The sequence below is a fragment of the Pempheris klunzingeri genome, chromosome 12, assembly GCF_042242105.1.
Source record: "Pempheris klunzingeri isolate RE-2024b chromosome 12, fPemKlu1.hap1, whole genome shotgun sequence".
NCBI lineage: Eukaryota > Metazoa > Chordata > Actinopteri > Acropomatiformes > Pempheridae > Pempheris > Pempheris klunzingeri.
Genome location: NC_092023.1, coordinates 13,460,570 through 13,482,745, shown reverse-complemented (window position 1 = coordinate 13,482,745; position 22,176 = coordinate 13,460,570). Strand labels below are relative to the sequence as shown.

At 40.5% G+C, this 22,176-nt stretch overlaps 1 protein-coding gene across 2 annotated transcripts in view; it reads left to right on the top strand.

The window, feature by feature from the left end:
• cdh11 (cadherin 11, type 2, OB-cadherin (osteoblast)) overlaps window positions 1-4,270 on the top strand; it is an 83,444-nt gene extending 79,174 nt beyond the window's left edge. For both annotated transcript variants that reach the window (XM_070841368.1, XM_070841367.1), the window contains exons 14-16: window positions 149-400; window positions 1,180-1,331; window positions 1,709-4,270. In XM_070841368.1, the coding sequence (XP_070697469.1) occupies window positions 149-400; window positions 1,180-1,331; window positions 1,709-2,074 (770 nt within the window). In that variant the 3' untranslated portion in view covers window positions 2,075-4,270. The remainder of the gene's footprint in view (window positions 1-148; window positions 401-1,179; window positions 1,332-1,708) is intronic.
• The last annotated feature ends 17,906 nt before the right edge of the window (window positions 4,271-22,176 follow it).

The window sequence follows — 22,176 nt, the reverse complement described above, 5'->3', positions numbered from 1 at the left end:
GAGGCAGAGCTAGCCAGCACAGGCCATTACAACATAACTATATGAGGGGTATCTGTGTGTGGCTGGATTAAAGGGAGTATCTCTCTATTATTTTACCGTTTCATCCTTCTATCTACTTATTAACATATTTCTATATTTCTCTCGGCAGACAGCACAGCCAGTATCTTTGTGCTCCGTAAAGGATTCAGCCGTCTCACCCAGGATGTTTACTACCTTCCCATTGAGATAAACGACAACGGTTTCCCCGCCATGAGCAGCACCAACACCCTGACCATCAGGGTCTGTTCCTGTGACAGCAAAGACACCATCCTCTCCTGTAATGTGGAGCCCTACGTCCTGCCAGCTGGTCTCAGCACCGGGGCACTGATAGCTATACTGGCCTGCATTGTCATTCTGCTGGGTAAGAGGCTAAAATGTTTCTCAAAATTGGAGATTTGTTAGATTGGGAATGCCATAAAGGATTATTGATTTACATAAGATTTCCTTGTTGCAACATGAAATTTCAATTGGTTGTCAAATTGAGATCATCTTGCAGTGTGGTTACAGAATGAGTCTTTCATCAAGTTTGTCAAATTGCTGTCCCAATAATACTAAACATGTCTGATATTTACTTAACACGGAGGTGAAACATGGGTAAGTGTGTCAGGCTGTCCTTCTCTGTTAATGTCCTTATTGGAACTGCACTGCATCCTTTGAGCTCCTGTTAAGATTGGAGGCCCTGGAGTCACTAGTCACTAGGACAGTGCTTTCAAAACAGTTTGTTTAAAAAGTCTTGTAAAAAATTGCTACTCCACCCTTAGTTTTTTTTCCTCAGCCCACTAGGCAAAAGCCCACTGACCCACATTGCAGGGGTTTTTTTTTGATACTGTTATGCTCTTGCACATTGTATCCTCACACTTGGAGCTGCATTTTACACATAGCACTACACGACCGAAAACCTTTTAGAAGCCTGACATGTTGATAACCACCTGCAAATAAAATGCTATATGTGTGTAGCACAATACAATAATGATATTAATTAAACTGTCCAAAGTCTAATTACACCGTCTCCCACAGTGCATACTAATTATCTAACGCTCACTTTCCTCCTTTTTCACAGAGATTGGGTGAGGATTGTTATGCAATCACCAAATGCAGAACAGTTTTTGAATTGGGTGTCTGTGTGTTTCTCTTCGGCAGCAATAGTGGTGTTGTTTGTTGCACTGAGGCGTCAGAAGAAGGAGCCATTGATAGTGTTTGAGGAGGAGGACATCAGGGAGAACATTATCACTTATGATGACGAGGGAGGTGGAGAGGAGGACACGGAGGCTTTCGACATCGCTACACTGCAGGTATTAAAAAGGGCAAGGTGGCAATAAACACCGTAGTTTTTCTGTTTCTATGTGTTTGAAGGAGGCAATAGGTGCAGTCAATGAAGGTAAAGATGAAGGTACTTCAGGATGAGAAGGGAAAGGGTGGTCACGGAGCCCTTTGACTAAGAGCAGCCTTTTGTATCTGCCAGTTTGTGCTTATTGTAAAACGCTCATATAGATTAAAATTAAAAGTTAATAAAGACTTTTTAAATTCTGTTCATATTCAGCTATGTTTTTTGTTGATCACTGAATGCGATGAACACAATTTGCCTTCTGTTTTCATGACTCTCTACAACTTGAAAGTCTCTTATCTGGCTAAAGCAAGGTGCTCTGTTTCTTATTTTCTTATTGTTCAGAACCCAGACGGTGCCAATGGTTTCCTTCCAAGGAAGGACATCAAACCAGAACTTCAATATCCCCTCAGGCCCGGCAGTGGTCGTCCTGCAGCCAACAGTGTTGATGTTGATGACTTCATTAAGACTCGAATTGCAGAGGCTGACAGCGACCCGACTGCACCTCCTTACGACTCCATCCAGATCTACGGATACGAAGGCAGAGGATCATTGGCTGGGTCATTGAGCTCCCTCGAGTCTGTCACAACAGAGTCTGACTTGGATTATGACTATCTGCAGAGTTGGGGGCCGAGGTTTAAGAAGCTGGCAGATTTGTATGGGACCAAAGACTGCTCCATTAATGACGGGGATGATGGAGAAGACTCTTAACAGTGGTCTTACTGTGTGGACGCCCCCGATTTCTGATTTATTGATTCCATGAGGATTTGTTAACTGAGGGTTAACACTCCCCAGTATCCACCTGATCAGTTCATGCCAATTTGTCGACGGACGTTAACAGCTCTCCCTCCCATGGCACCTCCCTGGTCCTCCAAGATGATTTGTTGATGAACACATAATGAACGCTTGGACTCAAACCTCTCCCTGCTTTTCCCAAACCTGTCCTTTCCCTCCTATGTCTCTTTCCCACTCTCCTTCCACAGACTTGAGGATTGCAGGGCCAGGAGATTTGTTATGTCACCAGTTTGTTGGTTTTAAAGTAAAGTGTTGGGAAAACAGTTGCTGTATGATCAAAATGACTTGCTTATAGCTTATAGTTTATTAGAGGTTCTATATACTTTTGTGGACTGATTTCACGTGCTTCCTCAATGGTTCCTGAAAGAGATTTTATTCCCTTAACAGGATCCTGAGTGAGGTCTGTTGCCCTCAGTAGCTCTCTTTGTGGTGTTTGGTAAAAGACACACAGAAAGAGAGAGATACGAGAGCGATACAAGAAAATTTAATGGGATCCAGCAAGCAACTGATGTTATGACAGAGAAATAAAAGGTAATGAAGATGTCTCACTAAGGTCAGAACTACTTTCATCAAATTTGTTGTTGTGTGTGCAGAATTCGTCAGGTGCTGTGGTTTAGACGGCGTGACAGACTCTGGGTTGTTGATACTTTGAAGATGCTCTCAGCATCCTCACAGTATGGTGGCCTTATAATAAATAAACAACAACTCCAGGAGTAAACACAACATGTGTAACGGTAGAGACCGCTAGTTCAGTAGCTACACACAGACAAATGAACACACATGGACTGACTGACTATCTGTGAAAATGCTACACAAATACCTTTTTTAACTCCCAAAAAGAGACAGACTCAACATGGATTCAATTTAAAAACTGTGGATGATTCTTTGTTTTCATTCTTCACTGCAGAGAAGATGTGAAAAGAAAAGCTGCCCTTCTCCACGCCTCACCCCCTGTGTCCCCCCCCCCCCCCATCAACAATCACTTACTATACCGAGTTGGCCAACGAATGATCACTTCCTCATTCAGAGTCCACCAATGATGATCAATCACAATGAGTAAAAACCTGTGAGCTCTAAAAATCGCCTTAAACTTAATGGACACTCTTGCAACGCAGTGCATTCTCTTTTTTTCTCCTTTTGTTTCTTTTTGTAACTTGAAAAGTATATTCAGAAAGCAAACTATTCTCTCCATGTTAGGTATGTACAGAGCAATGTGCAGACATGTGCTATATCACTTTGAGGATCCAACTTGCGCCTCCTGCACTCTTAAAATGGGGTGTGCTGTTTTAGGCCAGCACGGTAAATGTAGACCAGGAAAATGTACATTATGTTTTTTCCCACCACCAGCTATGTTGGCAGCAACATCTGTTGTATCAACATGTGTTGCTGTTCAAACATAAAATGTGCACATTGGAAAAGAACACAAGGTGTGTTTTCTGAGCCACATATACAGAGAGGCTGAAACCAGAACATCCTTTTTAAGCGTGTACATTCTTGTTCAATAACTTTTTTAATGTTATTATATTATTATGATTATTATTGTTGTTTTTTTACTGTTATTATTATCATTATTACTATTATGACAATACTTGTTCTTACCTTGGCTGCAGCTACACAGGAACAAATTCATGTTTAACTCTTTGCAGCTCAGATTTGATGCTCTTATGGTTGTCTAAAGATGGAGAGATAGCATGCTGTGATTTTCATGTTTGGACAGCTATAAAACATTAACTGCCAAAGAGTTAAATGTCACCTTTGGTTTATGCCTGTGTGAATACAACCTCTCTCGTTTCTTTTATTTTTGTTTCTTTTTTCTCATTATTTGGCGTTTCTTCGGTCTTTCTCCCTGTTCAAGAGGAAAACTAGCAATCTGTGTTTGTTGCAGTGAGAGAACGCCTTGTTTTTATTCTCTGTCAAGTTTTATGGTACCGATTTGTACAATTTTAAAAGTTCTTATTTTAGTATACATGCAGAATATTCCAGTATTACAACAAAAACATGTTAAGAAGATAAGATTAAAAAAATGTTACAGCATCACACTTATATTTTCTGAACATTGTACTGTTGCTTTACTATGTGCTTCAATCTCCGAAGCGAAAAAAAAACTTTGAAATAAATGCTCTTTTTATAAAATGACATTGTCGTGTGTGGGGTAAACTCTGTGTTAGCTTTAGAGTACTTCACATCATCTTCAACATGTGCACTGGAATGGTACCCATTAGCTGATGCAGCGGTAGTCAGGTGGTCGAGGGATCCACGCATGGCTGATATTACAGTTGAAAGGAAAACAAAACTCCAGAAAACATGAGTAATAATAAACATGTCACTGCTAGCCCAATAAAATGTAATGAACAAATGCAGCGTGCCACCTGTGGACCAAGGTTTGATCAAATACACAATATTCATGAGCTTCACACTGAAAGAAAAAACGGTGCTAGTTTGCTTTTATGAAACCATTTAAATCTCACGTTACTTCAGTCATCACGTATCAAACAGTTTGTATGGTAATGAACGTAAATCAGAACAAATAGCAAATGACAAATATGTTACGACAGCGTCCAGACCAACTTCAGCCCTGTCACTCATTAGAATGGGACTAGACCAGCAACACACCCGAACCTGGCTCAGTCTTTGTCATAATGCAGTTTCACCCACCTACAGGCTGCAGTGACCAATCAATTACATGCAAGGACATATTCAAGCTAAATCACTTTGTAATGCTTGTAATGCACTTTTTTGCCATCTGAAAAGCATTTAAAGTGAACTTCCTGGATCGTATTTTATGTTTCATTGGTAACAGAAAACAACAGGCCCGCACCAACGCAGCCTTTAAATAAAACCCCTTTAGAGGAGCTCCGTCCTGGCAGATTCTTTCCAACTGTTTGTTGTTTAACTTGCAAAAGGTCACTCACACACACACACGCGCACACACACACTGTCTTTTTCTTTTTTGTGTATAAGAACCTTATTTTTTGCCTATGTGGGTGCAATAGTTATAGTTAATAGACATTAGTAAAAAATATTATCTAAAATTAAAATTATTCCGAAATTGTGTTTTTTGTAATCACATTAATAAATGCTGATTAACTCACTGGCTCCACAAACACACATTTGGCGAGACAATACAACTTTCATTCACCTCTATCATTGAAAAATGTCACCTGCAAACACATGCACACACACACACACACAGCCTTCATTCACTCACTCCTGAGGGAGCAACAGTGAGAAAGGTCAGGCAGCACTTTGGATGAACAACAAAAGAGGTGAGATAGAACGAGACAGTCGACAGTGAGGAGACACAAAGAAAGAGGTGAAAGGAAAGGGAACGAGAGAAGAGAAGAGAGAGAAGGAGAGGACTGGTGCAGCAAGATTATACCTTGTGCATTTCTGATCTGGCTTGACACAAAGTGTATAAAATGGATGATAATGCGCAACACAATCTCCCCAAACCGTAGTTTATATATTCAAGTTGCTTGTTTTGTATGAGCAACAGTCCAAATCAAAGATATTCAGCTTAATATTGAAAACTAATAAACTTTGGACTGTAATAAGAAATGACATTCTCCACTCTACACTGGGAATATTTGAGTAATCTTTGCTTCTGTGTGAGTAACATTCGAGATTGATGCAACATCTACAGAGAAATGAGGCAGGACAAAGTGCCAAAGAAGAACAGAGGGGAGGGAGGAAGGAGAATGTAAAGACACACTAAGATGTCATATGAATGTCTGTCAGTCATTATCACAAATTGAGGCTGGCAGCACAGAGGAATGTCCTATCCCTGCCAATCTGATTAAATGTTCATATTTATCCATGTTAAATTTTCATGTCAGGTGTGCAGACTTTTCAAGTTATAAATGGAAGAAGGTGATTTTACCATAGTGTGCAATTGATGATTTAGACTCAATAGCATCTGTAGTGTCCCCATCAGTCCTCTTAGTCTCTGAGTTTGTGATTTACCCTAAGATGGGCATGATGGTAATGATAGTACCCAGTTTTGTGGAAGAAGAGAGAAAATTGAAAGAGAATTAGAGCTAAACATTCGACACAGAACAGAGGTAAAAGGGAAGACGACGTGAAAAATATTGCACATGAATTAGCAAAATATGTGAGATCGAGGTATGGGCAGTGTAAATAAAAGAGGTAGAAAGATCAAGATGGAGGGAGGAAAAAGAAATGAGCATTTGTGCCACCTGCTAACAGTGGTCCCACGGGGGACGATGGAGGAGGAGAGAGGAGAGGTGAACTTCTGTACCTGACTAAAGGTTTTTTGCCATGTCCCACTGGGAGGGAGAGCAAAGAGACAGAGGGAAATCGAACGAGAATCAATCAGAAAAGGGAGGACAAATAAACTATTGTGCGTGCCAGCCTGAGGTGAGAGAGGGCAAGGAAGGAGGACTGGGGAGACAGAGAGAAGAGGATGTGTGTGAGAAGAGGAGGAGGAGGATGCGCAGAGGTGGAAGAAAGTGGTGGTGAACTTTTGCACCCGTTTATGTAAACTTGGCATCTCCAGCTGGTATGAGACAGGTGCAAAGACAAGGACAATCAAGTTTGGCTGGTTCAAAAAAGAAAAAAAAAAGGTTTTATTAGCTAATGGGCCAAATGTGATCTTATTAGAGTGTGTGATCGGATAGTTTTGCAGCATAAACAGCCATTAAAAGAACAGCAGGCTGTTGCACTAACTACTCTGTGAAATTTCAAGTGTGTCTTAGGTTGAATGGCCAACATGTTTTGATGGTATTTTCATCTATCTATGTTCTGGATTTTCCAATGAAGGAGGGGGAGTAGATGTAATTTTAAGATTTTTCACATAGGTAATGTATTTTAGGGGAACAAAACACATGACACAAATTGTTATTCAATTAAAAGGTGCCTGGAGGGGATCTTCATATTTAGTGTAAAGTGTCAGTTGACTAAGTATCTGAGGAAAAACAGTTCTATTTTGGCAGATGAAACAATAGCTATAACTCTATATTCGCATACTTTCTCTCTCCTATGTGTGCAGATTGTGTACTAGAGTGAGCGTGTCCTATCCTCGTTATTTAAATCCTTAAATACCTAACCTCCGTGAGTCCCCTAGGACCCAGACTCCATTCTGCTCCACAAAATCTCATCAATAGACAGTGAGAGAGCGTTTGCCTGTGCGTGAGAGGACAGGATGATTGTGTGTCTGTGTGTGTGTGTGTGTGTGTGTGTGAGATGTGTGTGTCCACGTGCGTTGGGTATGTGAGAGAAAGTGTTCAGAGCAAAGTCTTTTTGCACTCAGGTGTGTTTTCCTGTGTTGGTGTGTGATGCTGGTGTAGTAACATCATTAGTATGCATGTCAAAAATGAACTGCATGGCGGTTTGGAGTAATCTGCAGCTCACATTCTTCTTTTGGTGCTTCATGTGGTGAATAAGCTGCTGCTTTGTCTATACATGGTAAATCCAGTGTGGGTGTGTTTGAGTCAGGGCTCATCTCTTTGTGTCCTCTTTTGCTCCTATTTTTGTAGCGACCAGTTTTAAATTGTGACAATGATGAGTTTTTTGTTCAGCATTTTGTCTGGTCCTCAAATGTTGAAAGGCGTAAAGACTGACGTATCAGTCAAGACAGAGCAGCCGATGTGTGTCGATCTGTGAGTTAGTGTGGTCAAATTGGAGCTTTCGAAGAGTATCAAGATGAGGCCAGTGCGTTGTATTTCACACAGAAAACACTAGTTGTTGCCTTGTAGTTGCCTTGACAACTGACTTCATTGTGTCCCACAAAAACTGCAAAGGAGTTAACTTCCCATTGATCTATTTCAATCTTTCTTTGATGGTTTCCTTTAAACTCCTCTACTGTGACAGAAAACTGTTTTCATTACAAACATGAGGTCAAGAAGTGTTTCATCAAGTACAGTTAAAAACAGCAGTTTGTCATAAGGCCAAGAGTTTGCAGCCATAGTTCTTCCTAATAGGTAAGCTTCATGCATTCAAAGCAATGCCCAGTCAAATGTCCCAAACCTTTAGCAACAAACTCCTCTAGAGAGCTGGAGGCTATTGCCCATGAAGAATGGGCTAAGATTCCTCAAGAGCGCTGTCAGAACCTGGAAAAGGGCGCTCTAAGTACTAAAGATGCTTGTCAAGAAGGGGCTGAATAATTTTGAGACTGCAGTATTCATATAAAGTAGCATATTGTGTTGAATTTGGAGAAACCGCTTATCAAATTGTAATATTAGCTGTCTTGAGCTATTGCAGTTTGAACACATCTGTTTGTAAATTTTTCCAAAACACCTCATTTGCAATGGGGATTGAATAATTTTGAGTGCAACTGTAAGTCAATGATAACAATACTCTTAACACCAAGTTCATAATTGATCATTTTGATTCAACTTAAGTTTACATGGGGAATTCACGCCTCCCTCTCCCTCGCTTTCTTTTTCTGTCTCTGCTTTCTTAACCTCAACATGATTCTGTGATAAATTTCACACAAAGAAATTTGATTATTCATACAATTTTTGATCCTTAATTTTAACTTAATTGTCAATTTTCCAAGTGTAATGACGAAGGAATAATTGTCATTTTGAGTTGAAGCTTAACACTAGTCTGTGTTATTCAGTTTTTCTTCATACAGCAGCCCTTGTACTTTAATGCTTTGTGCACTTGAGAATTGTGGGAAGAAACACAAAAAGCATGATTCAGCAGCTTGAAAGACAACAGACTGGAAAAAACAGAAGTCATTTGAAGTGGTACTTTTTAGCCTCACAAATGCATTTTTTTTTCTTTCCTCCATTCCTACATTAAAACTTTCTAGCCGAGTTAGGACCGAGCTCGTCCTAGCCAGGGACATTTAAAATAACACAAATTGTTGAGGCACAATCTGTTGCTTAACCAAACAGAAAGCTGCCGACTCACCTATGCTAATGTTACATTTATGCACAATCACCAAGGCTAAACACTGCAATCCCATAAGAAGCAAGCTCCAGCTAAGGAGAGAATATAATATGTGTTATATCATTAAATCTGAATTAACCCAAATACCAGCTTCTTACAGTAGCAGTTCCATGCCCTTTTCCCCTCTGTTTACCTCCCTTTATCATATTTTTGTGATCTCTGTATCTGACAACTCTTGCTTGCTTTTGCTTCATCTCCATTTTTTTTTTCTTTTTTCCTTCTAGCTCTTCACCTTCACCTCATACTTAGTCTCTCTCCGTCCATGTCTCTCTGCCTCTCGCTCCTCACTCCCCTGTTAAGATAATTACAGTTCATTCTGTGTCAGTGTGTGGGGGGATCCCAGGCTGGCTGAAGCCTGATTAGTTTTTAATCATGAAGTGGCACTTGAGTAAACAGGGAAATATTCTTCCCGTCACTCCAGAGAGGAGAGATGTGTGTGTGAAATAGTTTGGGAACAAACTGGATGCTGGATTGATGTCCTTGGGTGCACTACAAACAGACAGACAGTAAGTTAATTAACCAGTCAGACAGCCAGTCAGTAATGTAGTTATTTATCCAGTTTGCCAGTGAGTCTGGAAGTTGGTTAGATGCATGGGGAATGTGTTTTTGTATCCGCTGGATGTCCTTGAGCAAGCTGCAATCAGAAACACAGCAAGCAACCACCACACACAGCAAATTAACCAATGAGTCAGTTAGTTAATTAGTGAGATGGAAAGTTAGTCAGTTATTTAAGGAGTCAGCCAATCCCATAAGAAGCAAGTTAGCTTCTTTGTCAGACAGTCAGTCAGTTTAGCAGTCAGACTGATCTTTCAGCCTGTACTTTAATCCAACAGTCATTTGACAGACAGTAGAAGGAGGAAGGTGGTCAACTGTCGCAATCCAAAAATCTACAAGCTCTCAAATAATTTTATTATACAGGAAAAATAAATTAAAAGCTTGGGCCGAGATTCAAGTTTGAGTTAGGACTTTGTCCTCGTGAAGATGTCTAAGAAAGTTAATTGATTTATATCCAGCCTTCTTCATTAACAAAAATATTTGTGACATCCATATTTTACACAACGAAAATAAGAACAATGAAAAACTAAACTCATAACTGTTCAAATTCAAAGCCACAGAGCAGCGACCTGCATGCGTGTTCAGAATCACACACTAGGTCCTGAATAGTAAAAACAGTTGATTTAGCTGGTTGACTGTACTATCGTTAATAAGACACATCTTGCATTCAGTAATTTTGCCTCCATCAGTACGAGTTCTTGGAAGAAGCAGATTTATGGACTGAATTCATCTACAATCCAGTGAGAGTTAGAAAACTGGATTACTGAGGAGAGTCAGTCGTCTGTATGACTGCAGAGTAGAGCTACATGCTTAGAAGACAAACTAAAGTGCATAAAGTATGCAACCATATCTACAGTTTAATTCCCAGTCAGGGGAACTGTGTTTCCATTGTTGTTTTTCTCTTTATTTTGAGAATGAGACTAAAATCTAACGAACTAAAACCAGACAAAAAATAGCAAAAATCAAATTACTAAAATCTGATTAAAAATGAATGTACATTTTTAAATCAAAATCATGTGCCAAACTGTCAGACATTCCCAAATGGAGTCTCAGATGTGCAAAAGTGAAGTGATGCAGTGGTGTTGAAAAATCACACTCAGAGTCAGACAAAGGACTGTGTCTAAGGAGGTAGAGCAGATCATCCACTATTCACAGGTTTAGTGGTTCAATCCCCAGCTACAAATGTTTTCATTTTTGTCATAAGAAAAAGTGGGTGAAACGTGGGCTTTTATTATTTGACAGCAACCATTTCCCCCAGTTACACTGAAGTGTAAGGCACCAAAAGATGGGGTCCAGTTATGGTTAAAACTGCTAATATCATGCACGTTCTTCAAAAAACTAAATCATTAGGAAACAAATTCCATCCTTACGGGCAATTCTGGCTGTTTTAGTAATTTTTGAAAGTTGAAAGGCAAAACTGTCTGTTGATAATGATGACAGCTAACACTATTAGGCATGCACTCAGGTGGATGTTTTTGTTGTCCACTAGGATCAACACAGCAGCCAACTCTGACCCAACTACTGCAGCGGCTAAATCTTTGCTGTGTGGTGCACCTGCTGCATGTCCTGGGGAATATATGAGGGAAAAAAGGGGTGTTCATACAATTTCAGAGAAATAGAAGGTTGTGTTGGCAATTAGTTGAGATAAGAGCTTAGCACTGTTTGAAGCCACCAGCTGGACCATTCTGTGTCAAACCTGGCTTGGCACTCAAAGCTGTGTCATGGGAAGATTAAATGGGTCCCCAAACGATTGAGGGCAAATTGGTATTCAAACCTCTCAAAAAAAATGGTGCAGTATGCAGGAGAACCCTTGTTTTTCAAAAATGTTAAGTTAAAAATGCAATGAGTTAAATGAAGGGTCAATACTACATGGTGCTGATCCTGAAGTTCGCAGATGACACCACTCTCATTGGGCTCATCTCTGGTGCTCCTGACAGACTCTCCAGTCCTTCCGTTTCCTGGGCACCATTAACACCACGGCCTCAGGTGGGAAAACATCAGCTCTTCATATGGTGCACTTCTACACCACCATCATCGAGTCTATCATCTCATCCTCCATCACCATCCGGTATGCTGCTGCCACTGCCAAGGACCAAAGCAGACTGCAGTGTACCTTTCGCTTTGCTGAGAAGGTGATCGGTAGCAAGCTGCCATCTCCAGGACCCTGAGGCGGGCAGGAACGATTGTGGCCGATCCCTCCAACCCTTGACTTAAACCATTTGAAACACTCCTCTCTGGCAGTAGACTGCAGTCCACCCGGACCAAGACCTCATGCCACAAGAACAGTTTCTCTGATCCAACCAATAACTCCACATTTGTTCATCTAGGTAGACCTCCTGCGTGTCCTCAACCAAGGACTCCAATGCTCCATTATCTAACTGAACTGTTGAGAGTATAGGCACCTCTAATTGCACATCTAGTTCTTCCATTTAAAAATAGATATAGTGTAAATCTTTGGGTGTATTATTTGTCTCAAATCATGTGTTGCAAATGTCTCATTTTACATTCTTATTTTTTACATTTTATATTAATGTTTCTTGATTATGCACCAATATAGCAAGCCAACTTCCTTGCAATGTGAAAACCTGATTCTGATTCTGTTGATGTTAAGGGTTTGCGGTTTAGTTACAGAAGCAGGAGCTTTCAATCACTAGAACATTTACAATGTTATATTTAGATATGAGACTACTCTGTTCTCTGAGCTTTCCATCTATCCATCTATCTGTCCATATACCTTTCTTCTTCTGCTCCTCCATCTCTTCATGTCCATCCATCAAATACATAATGTGACTGATTGCTGTTTTATGTGAAAAATGAAAAGCATTATCAGGTGCCCATTTTTTGCTGTAGCCTCTTCTATAGATCTATGTCTGGAGGTCATTGGCTTCATAGTTACACAAACACTGGGGCAAGTCTTCTGTGGGGATCAATACTGCACGACACTTTGTCATCACAGCTTTCCACACAGTCACATGTGTATACCAAAAAAAGAAAAATTATATAAACACAAAATCATGCAAATACACAGAGAGAAGTGAAAACAGGCTCTCTGATCTGAGGTCTGATGAATCAAACTGCGGCTCTCTGGTTTCATGTGCGTTTGTGGGTTTTGGTGCATGTCTGAACATAATAGGTTAGGGAGACAGCACTTTTACACAGGAGAGACAACAGAGAAAGCAATGAGACCAGAAGACGAAAAAATAAAATCAACAATACGTGCATGTGGTGAGTGTGTGTGTGTGTGTGTGTGTGTGCATGTGAGTTTGAAAGTGACGACGAGAGAACCAGAGCAAGCCTGTGTGTCAGTGAGTGAAGGTTATGTAAAAGCAATCAGTGGCTGTTTAATCTTTTAGAAAGGGAGCTTGCTCATTTCCATAATCATCATCTCTCTGTCCCTGATCCCCCACACTGCTTTGCAGCAGAACCACCAGTCCAAGACAGTGAAACAAGACTGTGAGGGATCCAGGGAGACGGCCTCGTCTCCTCCGGTCCTCCTCTGCTGATCCATCTTCATGATCCTCCTCTGGTCTCATTGCACAGCCACACCCGGACGTGGGATGAAAAGCCTGTCATCATAGAGAGGCGTTAAATGTGATAATCTCAGCCGGACACTCCTGGAAGGCATTTGTAGTCTTGCACGCACAAGTGATGGACACAACTGCGCTAGATGAAGGAGTTTATTCGAAACTTTGTGCAAGGCTATGACCTCATTGTCTCCAACTGACACCCACAGGAAGATAAGAACAGGTGTACAAAGAACTTGTCTCACATTCCTCTCTTATTTCTCACATAATCCAGCAAACAAATTGCCTTCTTGTCTCCTCAGGAGGCAGCAACCTCTTCTCTAGCCTGCAGTTAGTCTTCTCCTTTCACTGTGACTTCTATTATCCCATCATACCGGCATGCATTAGGTGACAGGTCTGTAACCACAAAAAATGTCTTTTGTCCATCCCTGTTATTGGATTCTTATTGTGATAAAAATGACTTTGTTCTGTAGTCTGGAGACAAGCCTGCCATAATAGAAGGAAGGGAAATGCAGTGCAGGGACAGAACAGAGAGCATTCAGCCAAAACATTTTTGGCCAATTTTTTGGGACATACAGCAGCAATCTCTGCAATTTAGGATATTAAACCGAGAAGTGTGTCTGTGGCCACTGTCACCCTTTAAATCAGCATGCTAAAATGATAGTGTGAAATCCATGAGGCTAGAGCCAAGCTTTATTTCTCAGAAATATTTGATTGGGCACACAGACAAAGTTCCTCATCCGACTGGAACAACTGGACCTCTGATGTTTGATTTGCTGGATTCAAAACACTCTGACTGGACCAACCAAAGATCTGTTATTTGATTGATTCTGCTATAATACTCAGTGCATGACTGGTTTGCACCCAAACCCATCTGATCAACAACTGGGCACAACAAGTGCCTCCAGTGGTTGAACAGGCTGAAAGGATAATCATGGTTACATGCGACACTGATTCTGACACAAAAGAAGATATTACAGCCATTTTGGATGTGATACTGCAGGCGCCCAAAAGGCAGGAAAAGCAGGAGTACAAGGGGGGAAGAAAATGCAAAAAGGGGGACAGGGGAGAGAGACAGTCGAGATTAATCTCTCCCCCCTTCTTCCATTTAGCATCAACTGAACCCGCTCATATTTAATGCATTTTTAATGAACTGATCTTTCATTGCAAATCTAAAGCTAATTTGGTGTGTTATGAATCCTCTTTGCTGGTTAGCCATCGTGCTAAAGCTGACAATTGCTATGAAGTGTGTGTGTGTGTGTGTGTGTGTGTGTGTGTGTGTGTGTGATCTAGAGAGAGATTGCTGCAGTGATATGTGCAAAGTCTGTGTGTTTCTGTGTTGGTGTTTGTGGCCATGACAGTTGTTTTGGTGTGTGTATTGTATTGGTAAGGGCTCTGCTGTGGCTGTGTGTGGCTCACAGATGGGTCGGATATGCAGAGTGGGCACAGAGGGGCTGGCTGAGCTACAAGCCATATCAGCCAATGGCGTCATTACTCACAATTAGACCCTAAACAGATTAAAGAATAGGGTGACAAGCAGCCAGCCAGGCAGTCACGTAGAAAGAAAAATTGTACCATTATTGACCCTGTTTTTTTAATATTTCTGTTTATTTCTTTGGCCTTGCTCCTTCATTTTATTTGTACTTTTGTCACTGTGATGCTTTGAACAGCATAATCTTTCGACCTGCCTTCATAACTTTGACCTCACCTCTACAATATGGTGTTGCTGTGTTTCTAATGGTAACACATAGATGCAGGCTGAAGCCCTGTCTGGTTATCAGTATTACCAGGGGAGACTGGTAATTTGGTTTTGCCCTTGCACGCCGGTAATTCCAATCCGTCATCCAGATGGTAAAATAATTTACTGGAGGTTTATGGCAAACCAGGGACGCAGCACAATCCACTATACGAACAGTATAGCAAAACAGGCAAAACTCTAATGACTGTTGCTGCTCTATCCTGCCACTGGTTTTACTGTATAGACCTATAATGGAGACGTCTGCCACAAAGGTCAGTAAGAGTGTGAAACACAAAATAATGATCTAGCTGGGAATAAAATATCCTGGGGTGTCAGTCTACTCCAAAATAGAATTGTAAATATACAGTGTTTCCCACATATACTTAGAAAATTCATCGAGAAATTTCTTTGTCAGATGCAAAAATGAGTCATTCTTTGCTCTTTAACTATTCAAGTTGCTATATGGCTCATAGCACATCAAGTCTGTTTTAATAAGAATGATCATTTAGGAAGAGCAAGTGCCTGTTTAATGAGATTGAGCCCTGGCATCATGGCATGCTCTGCACTCGTGACACTGCGCTCCTTTTGGTCAAGTCATATTTTGATGTGGCTCTGTGCAAATTTAAACAATTTGAATAATGTCCAACACTGGCTGAAATCTCACTCAGTGGAGCCAAAGCGTGACATCTTGAATTCCCTTTAATTTCTTTCTAGAAAAATGTTCCTTAGCTGGAGAGATTAACTGTGCACATGTTGATGTCTCTAGAGGGTTTGATGTGACAGGTTATACGGAGGTGCATAATTGAAGCTTCAGGCACACAGTAACTGCAGACATTGCTAATTGATTTGTCAGGGAAAACTTCAGAATGAATAAAAGCTGTTTTCAGATTGGGGCAACAACACACAGAACAGCCCCATGCATGACACTGCATTAATAAGTCATTTGGTCATGATTTGTTTGTCAAATTGAACTTTTCTCAGTCAACAAATTCAAATATTCTGTTTGTTCCAAGATATGTCCCAGGTATTCACCTTCTCCTTAATTCCGATGAGACAGAGGTAGAGGAGAGTGACATCAAAAGATAGTTAGATACTTTCAAATATTAAGCACATAATAATATAACGGAATTTGTAGTATTATGGGTAACGCAGAAGGAATTATTATTTATTGCTGTTGATTATTTATCGCAGAGCATTAAAAAAATGATGCGACACATGACTGTGCCGTCTGGACACTAACCCTGTATTACTACACAATGCTGGAGTACACAGGTTGCATAAGGAGAGATGCAGACAGTTCAAATACCTCTGTGAGTTTTATTTCACATCAGGCTATTTGAAATGCGGTTCAGTTAGACCTGAGCCCATTTACATCCTCACTCCCACTAAGTGGCAAACACAGCTACCGTTATTCATGAAAACAGTTCCTGTGGTTACCCGTTTCCTGCTTCCTGTCAGTTAGTCGTTCTGCCTGTTTGGTAGCAGAATAAATAATGAACTGAGCATCTGATGCTGGAGACATTAAGGAATTTGGGGCTAATGGAAAATGTTGACAGGCTGGTGACTTTTTCCTTTTTGTGATTTTGGAAATGAAACACACTGTTTTGAACAAAAACAGACAAGCAGTCCTTTCAGTGCCTTCACCTTGCTAGTGTTCATATGGTGACTTGTACGATACATGTTACATTTTTTTCTTGTTTAGAGGTTAGTTCTCGTTTCTGTCCGTTTTAAGACACAGATATACAGTTTAGTAAGACCTCTGGAATCCAGATTAGTCACTGTTTAGCTTCCATTGTTATTGATTTTTTTCATAACACCTTGAGAGCTCTCTGATTCATTTGTCACCATAACAGCGTGGCTGTTATGGTTGGCTGGCACAAATCTGTTGAAACAGGAAAGTATTCCAAAAAAGTTCTCATGCACAGCACATTCCCTGGTGTCAAACAAGCAGTTCTGCATTACCGTTGCTTTTTAGAGTTAGTACAACAACAAATTGAGTAATATTCCTCAAATGTTGGTGAAACTACAGTGTTGGGATTACTGGCCAAATTAAAAGCCTGTTCATGTGTTTTGAAGTCTTGTAATATATAAAAAAGCAGTGCATCCCCTTTCTTGTCTTTATCGTTTTTGCTGTTACTTTCTTTTCTCTTTATTTTCCCTCCTTCTCTCTTCTATCGTCTTTTTTTTTTACCTCCTCCTCACCACCTGAGACCGTCCATTTTCATTTCTTCACTTCTTCATTTTCTCCCCTATTTCATCTCCTCTGTCCGCCCATCTGCCCTCCTTTCCTCTCCTCTCTTTCCCATCTCCTTCCCTCTCCTCCATCGCCTGTCCTCGACATTTTCCCCTCCCCTCTTCTCATTCTCTCTTCTCCCTCTCCTCCTCCTCCTTCTTTCCTGACAGAGCTATGAATAACAATTAGAGGATATACAAGTCACAGAGAAACCGTTTAAAAGTTTGAAATCACTTCTCTGTAAAGTATCAGCCTGTTTCAGCCTGAGGGAGGGAGGAGCGGGTTATGGCTAAAACCAAGTCCGTTGCTGAGGATACTGAGAGAAAAGGGGGAAAATTATTATTTCTCCTCTGCCCTGCTGTCTGCCAGTCCTCAGTAAAGAGGAGATTATTTATCAGCCGTTCCTGTCTGGTGCCCAGAGAGTTCTAGTTATCATGAGAGAGGCGCTTGAACAGCAACACAAAGAAACTCCTCTGATTGTTGTCGTCATGCCGCTGCAGCTTTAATAACAAGCTGGTAACAAAGAAACGTCTTTGGCTTGCTGCTTATTAAACATGCTGCTTTGACAATGCGCGTGAAGCCAAGGTGAAGGCAGTTTTATTTTAATTTGGGATAGGATCTGTGGTGTGATGGCACATCTTTCAACATGTGAGAAGAATATGTTATGAGGTTGGAAGCAGTGAGTTGTTGGCAGGGATGAGTTGGTTTTCACCTGACATAACCGAAGGTATTATCTAACGATTCATTGCACTTCGACTTTTTTTTTACTCCCTTTATAGATACAAAGTGAGATTTACGCTACATATAAATTCTAAGTAGTGATTACAGTTTTGTTACCATTGTTTCCATCAAGGCTTTTAGATCATGTGCAAAATGTTAATTATGACACAATACAAAATAGAATTAGATTTCATCAAATCCAAAAGCCAGACAACATATTCTTGGTGTATTGCTATTATTCTGCCCAGCCCCTGAAATGGCTTTTGTTGAATAACAACTGTTACTGAGCCACTGATATGAGATTTTCATTTAGCATTCATCTGCTCCATGTCCTAGTCTTGAATCTGTGTAGTTTTAGGACTCCTTTGCGTTGCATAACCATTAGGTTGTGTAAAACTTGATAACAGGATACATGTTTGCGCTCCATATGTCAGCTTTTAAAATCACCACAGCAACTTTATCCAAGCATTTCGAGAGGAATTCACAAGCGTGCATAGATGTGGGACAGCTACTTAATTTTGGTTTGGCATCAAGCAGCGAGGCTTGAGATGTTCAATTAAGCATGGAAACCTCATGGAAAGGGATTGGTCATCCGCCACAGTAAGTTCCATAATTATTTTACCCCATCAGCTTTGCTTTGTAGCTGTCTGGAGTTTCTCACACATCTCCCCTTTCAACAAACCCACTTTTCTTGACTGTTTCTTGTTTCTTGCCACATTCATTTTCGTAGAAGTGTTTTTTCAAAGTTTGTGGTGTTGACGAAGCTTCCCCTTTGATACCCTGTCACTGAGTGCGCTTTGCTATTTATATTTGTACTTAGTATTTTGTGTGAAATTCCCTCATGCAGTTGGCTAAAGACAGTGGGCAGCTGCCTTCACTTGCATGTTGTGCTGGCCGCTGTTATTATCATGTGAAGTGTTGCTACTTCTCCTTACAGCACACACAATGCCATGCAGGTATTCACACGATATCTGTATTATTGTATATATGTGTATTACTGTTAATATCTTTTATGTTCTATGCAGTGTTTTTGGCAAGTATCAAATGGTATTTTTAAATTTTGCACTTACATTACCATGTTCATATCACATCTCAATCATCTGTTATTCTATCAAACAAAAAATAAAGGAAATAGTGCATGGAGGTAGATTTGCTTTTCTCTAATGTGATATCATTATCCACCCAAACATTGCACACAAGTGCCACTCAAACATCAGCTCACAGGAACAACAAGCTTCCAATTACCTGATTTTAGACAGACAAATCAGGAGCAGCACCAGTTCCTGAACAGCTGGAGTAAAACATTAAGAATAAACAGCAGCATAGTTTTCCGAGCAGCTCTGCTTCCTCAAGGTCCCGCTACACTGCCTACCTCCCTTCCTCCACCACCACCCTTATTTTTGAATCCCACCCTCCACTAACCAATTTCCACCACAGTCACCTCTGTCCCCTGCACTGCCTCACGCTGGCTAATTGAAATTGGCACATTTAATTTAGCCCCACAGCCAGCTTCATTCCAGTGATGGATGGCAATGGATGAGTGTAATTGAACTTTGGAGAAAAGAGGAAGGAAGCAAAGGAGGAGACATCAATTAGCATAACCTGACTGGCCACTTCATTTATCAGCAGGGACTGAGGGCTTAGAATAGAATAGAATAGAGTAGAATAGAGTAGAATAGAATAGAAATCAGTCTCATGTAACTGTCCACTTCCGTTAGCAGGGTTTTTGCGGTAAACACAAAAATGCAGAAGACAATTCAAAGGGGGAGCACCGATGTAGACTGCAGCACAACTGACAATTAAGATCCCTGGACTCCACTTCATCCCTCAGTAATGCAGAATTAGGCAGCGCAGTACTTGTCTTGTCGCTTCTTTACTTTGTTTTATATGAAATTTTATTTTTGGAGTGTTGATTCCTGTCAAGCCTCTGCTTATGCGATACCTTGAGTGTGCATTTTAATAATGTCCCATTTTCCTTTTTTCATCCCTTTCTTTATCTCACAAGCAGCCACTGCCTGTTATCAGCCCACACTGACACCACTGTATACTGTATATATTTATCTGCTTTCATAACAGCTCATTTTTCTTTATTTTATTATTTATACTGTATTTCAAGACTTGACTCATGATTGTGTCTCTCCAATGTTTTCCAAAGCCAGGTTGATATTGTCTCATAAGTGGCAGCAGGCTGTTCTCTACCTGTCACCTGTGCTTTGGTTAAACAAGCAACACATGCATGGCACATAGGCCTAATTCCACTGCATTTACAACACAGGGGCACCTGTGCTTAGAAAAAAATAACAGCTCAGCTGCATGCGAGCTGAATCTGCACATTTGCAAGGTCCGAACTGAACCAAAAGACCAACAAACCAATCATGTTAATAATGATGACAATACTTCTGAAGCTGTTCTATTCCTCAATCTTTCTTTTCAGTCACAACATCATTTTTCCGAATGCTGATTTCTTCTCCATTTACACCATTCTGCTTCATTGACTCTGATAGCAAACTACTAAATACCCTAAAAAAGTGCTGAAAAGTCCAAGGCAGTGGATGAGCATTAAATAAAATGTGTTGTTCAGCATGTTCTGATTGAAGGAAAATAAAAACTGACAAAGTAGTGTCCTTGTGACTTAGGGACTTGCCAAACAGGAAGACCAAGAATAAGGACAAAACTTAACCATATACAGTATTTTTGATACATAAACATACAGATTATTTGGTACATCAAGTCTTAACATGAATTACCAGTCCGATAGTTCTGATCTAGTGTGCCAATCAGGTGCTGATTTTAATTACTGGATTGACTGATAGCGTTTTTGACACAGAGCTGGTAGGAAGAGGCAGGCAAAGAAAAACATCTGATTTTAACATGATGATGATGATGATGATGATGATACTTAACAATTCGCCAGAGATACAGCCTATATATGAAAACTGCACAAACAGATGAACACACAAACACACACATCTCACATAATATGGAAGTCATGCAGAGAGAGTTCCGTAGACTCAGGAAGTACACTACAACAAACACCGTTTGAAGACGGTTTACAAAGCTTCCAGGCAAAACACAACTTCCACACTTCCTCACTCTCCGTCTCTCCTCTAGCTAATTAGATCAAGACATATAGTGGCTGTGTGACAGTATTCTCCATAGTGCGCAGGGGCAATATGAATAATTGAGAAGCTATTATCCCCTGCTATTACACCCTGAACAGAGCAACAGGGTTGGCTGACACGGATAATACCACAGCCACCGTCATTTGTCATCATTTGTGTCCGCTGCTAATGAGTAAGAGCACATCTGTTTTCTTTCTTTTATCCAAATTATTACTATTAGCAGCGCTAGTATTGCTATCACCATTAGTATTGTTTTGCAGTGACACTGAAAATTCTGTTTGTGTTACTGTGCTATTACCAGAAATAGAGGCTGTCCACCTGCCTTTATTTTACCAATAAATTCTAGTTTCTGCTTTGGTTTTGACTCTTCAGTGAAGCCCACAAACAAAAATATTGTATGGTAGAAAATGATCCGAGAACAAACACTATGAATCATCTGTCACAACATTTTTTCAACAGCATGAATATTCCAAAGTCACGGTAATGCAGTTATTTAGTATTTCTTCAGGGAACGGTGATGTTAATTAACTGTCAAGGCCTTTGCTGTCAACAGGTTGTAATAATTTGGTGGCACTTCAAACTAACAGGCTTGAAAAAAAAAAAAAGGACAGGGGCAGTGAGCTCTGGATATATAGGCCGGCCATTTGGATAGGCCTAGTCTCATTAACCTTTGTGAAACGAGCACAATGTCAGTGCAAACAACATGCTTCATGTGGGCACGTAGGGAAAAAGTCTCAGCGAAAAGGAAGGTGGAGCATCTTAAGCTTCAGTAGTGTGATGTGTTTCTGAGTGAAATGGGACATTTGGATGGGGTGTAGTTATGACAGGGATTTAAATGCAATCCTACAGATTTGATTAGATCACTCAAAAGTGGACAAGGCTTAGCGATACTGGGGCTCCTCCCTCACCCACATTGTTATATCAGGAAGAGGACATAGATCTCATACATGCTCTCTCTTAAGTAACAATGTAAGAAGTTTTTTTTTCTGGCAAATGACATACAAGCACACCTCTGACCCACGATATCACTCTGCTACCTTCTAGGACCCACAAGATATCGGTCAAGTACAGCTTTATCGGAGGGGTGAGGCTTATTAGTTGCCGAAAAATCCCATTTGGATGAATTAATGTTTACATCCCCGAGCTCAAGGTAAATCATTTTAAATATTGTAACGGTTTGCAGGAAAAGACAGGAAAGGGATATGGATAAA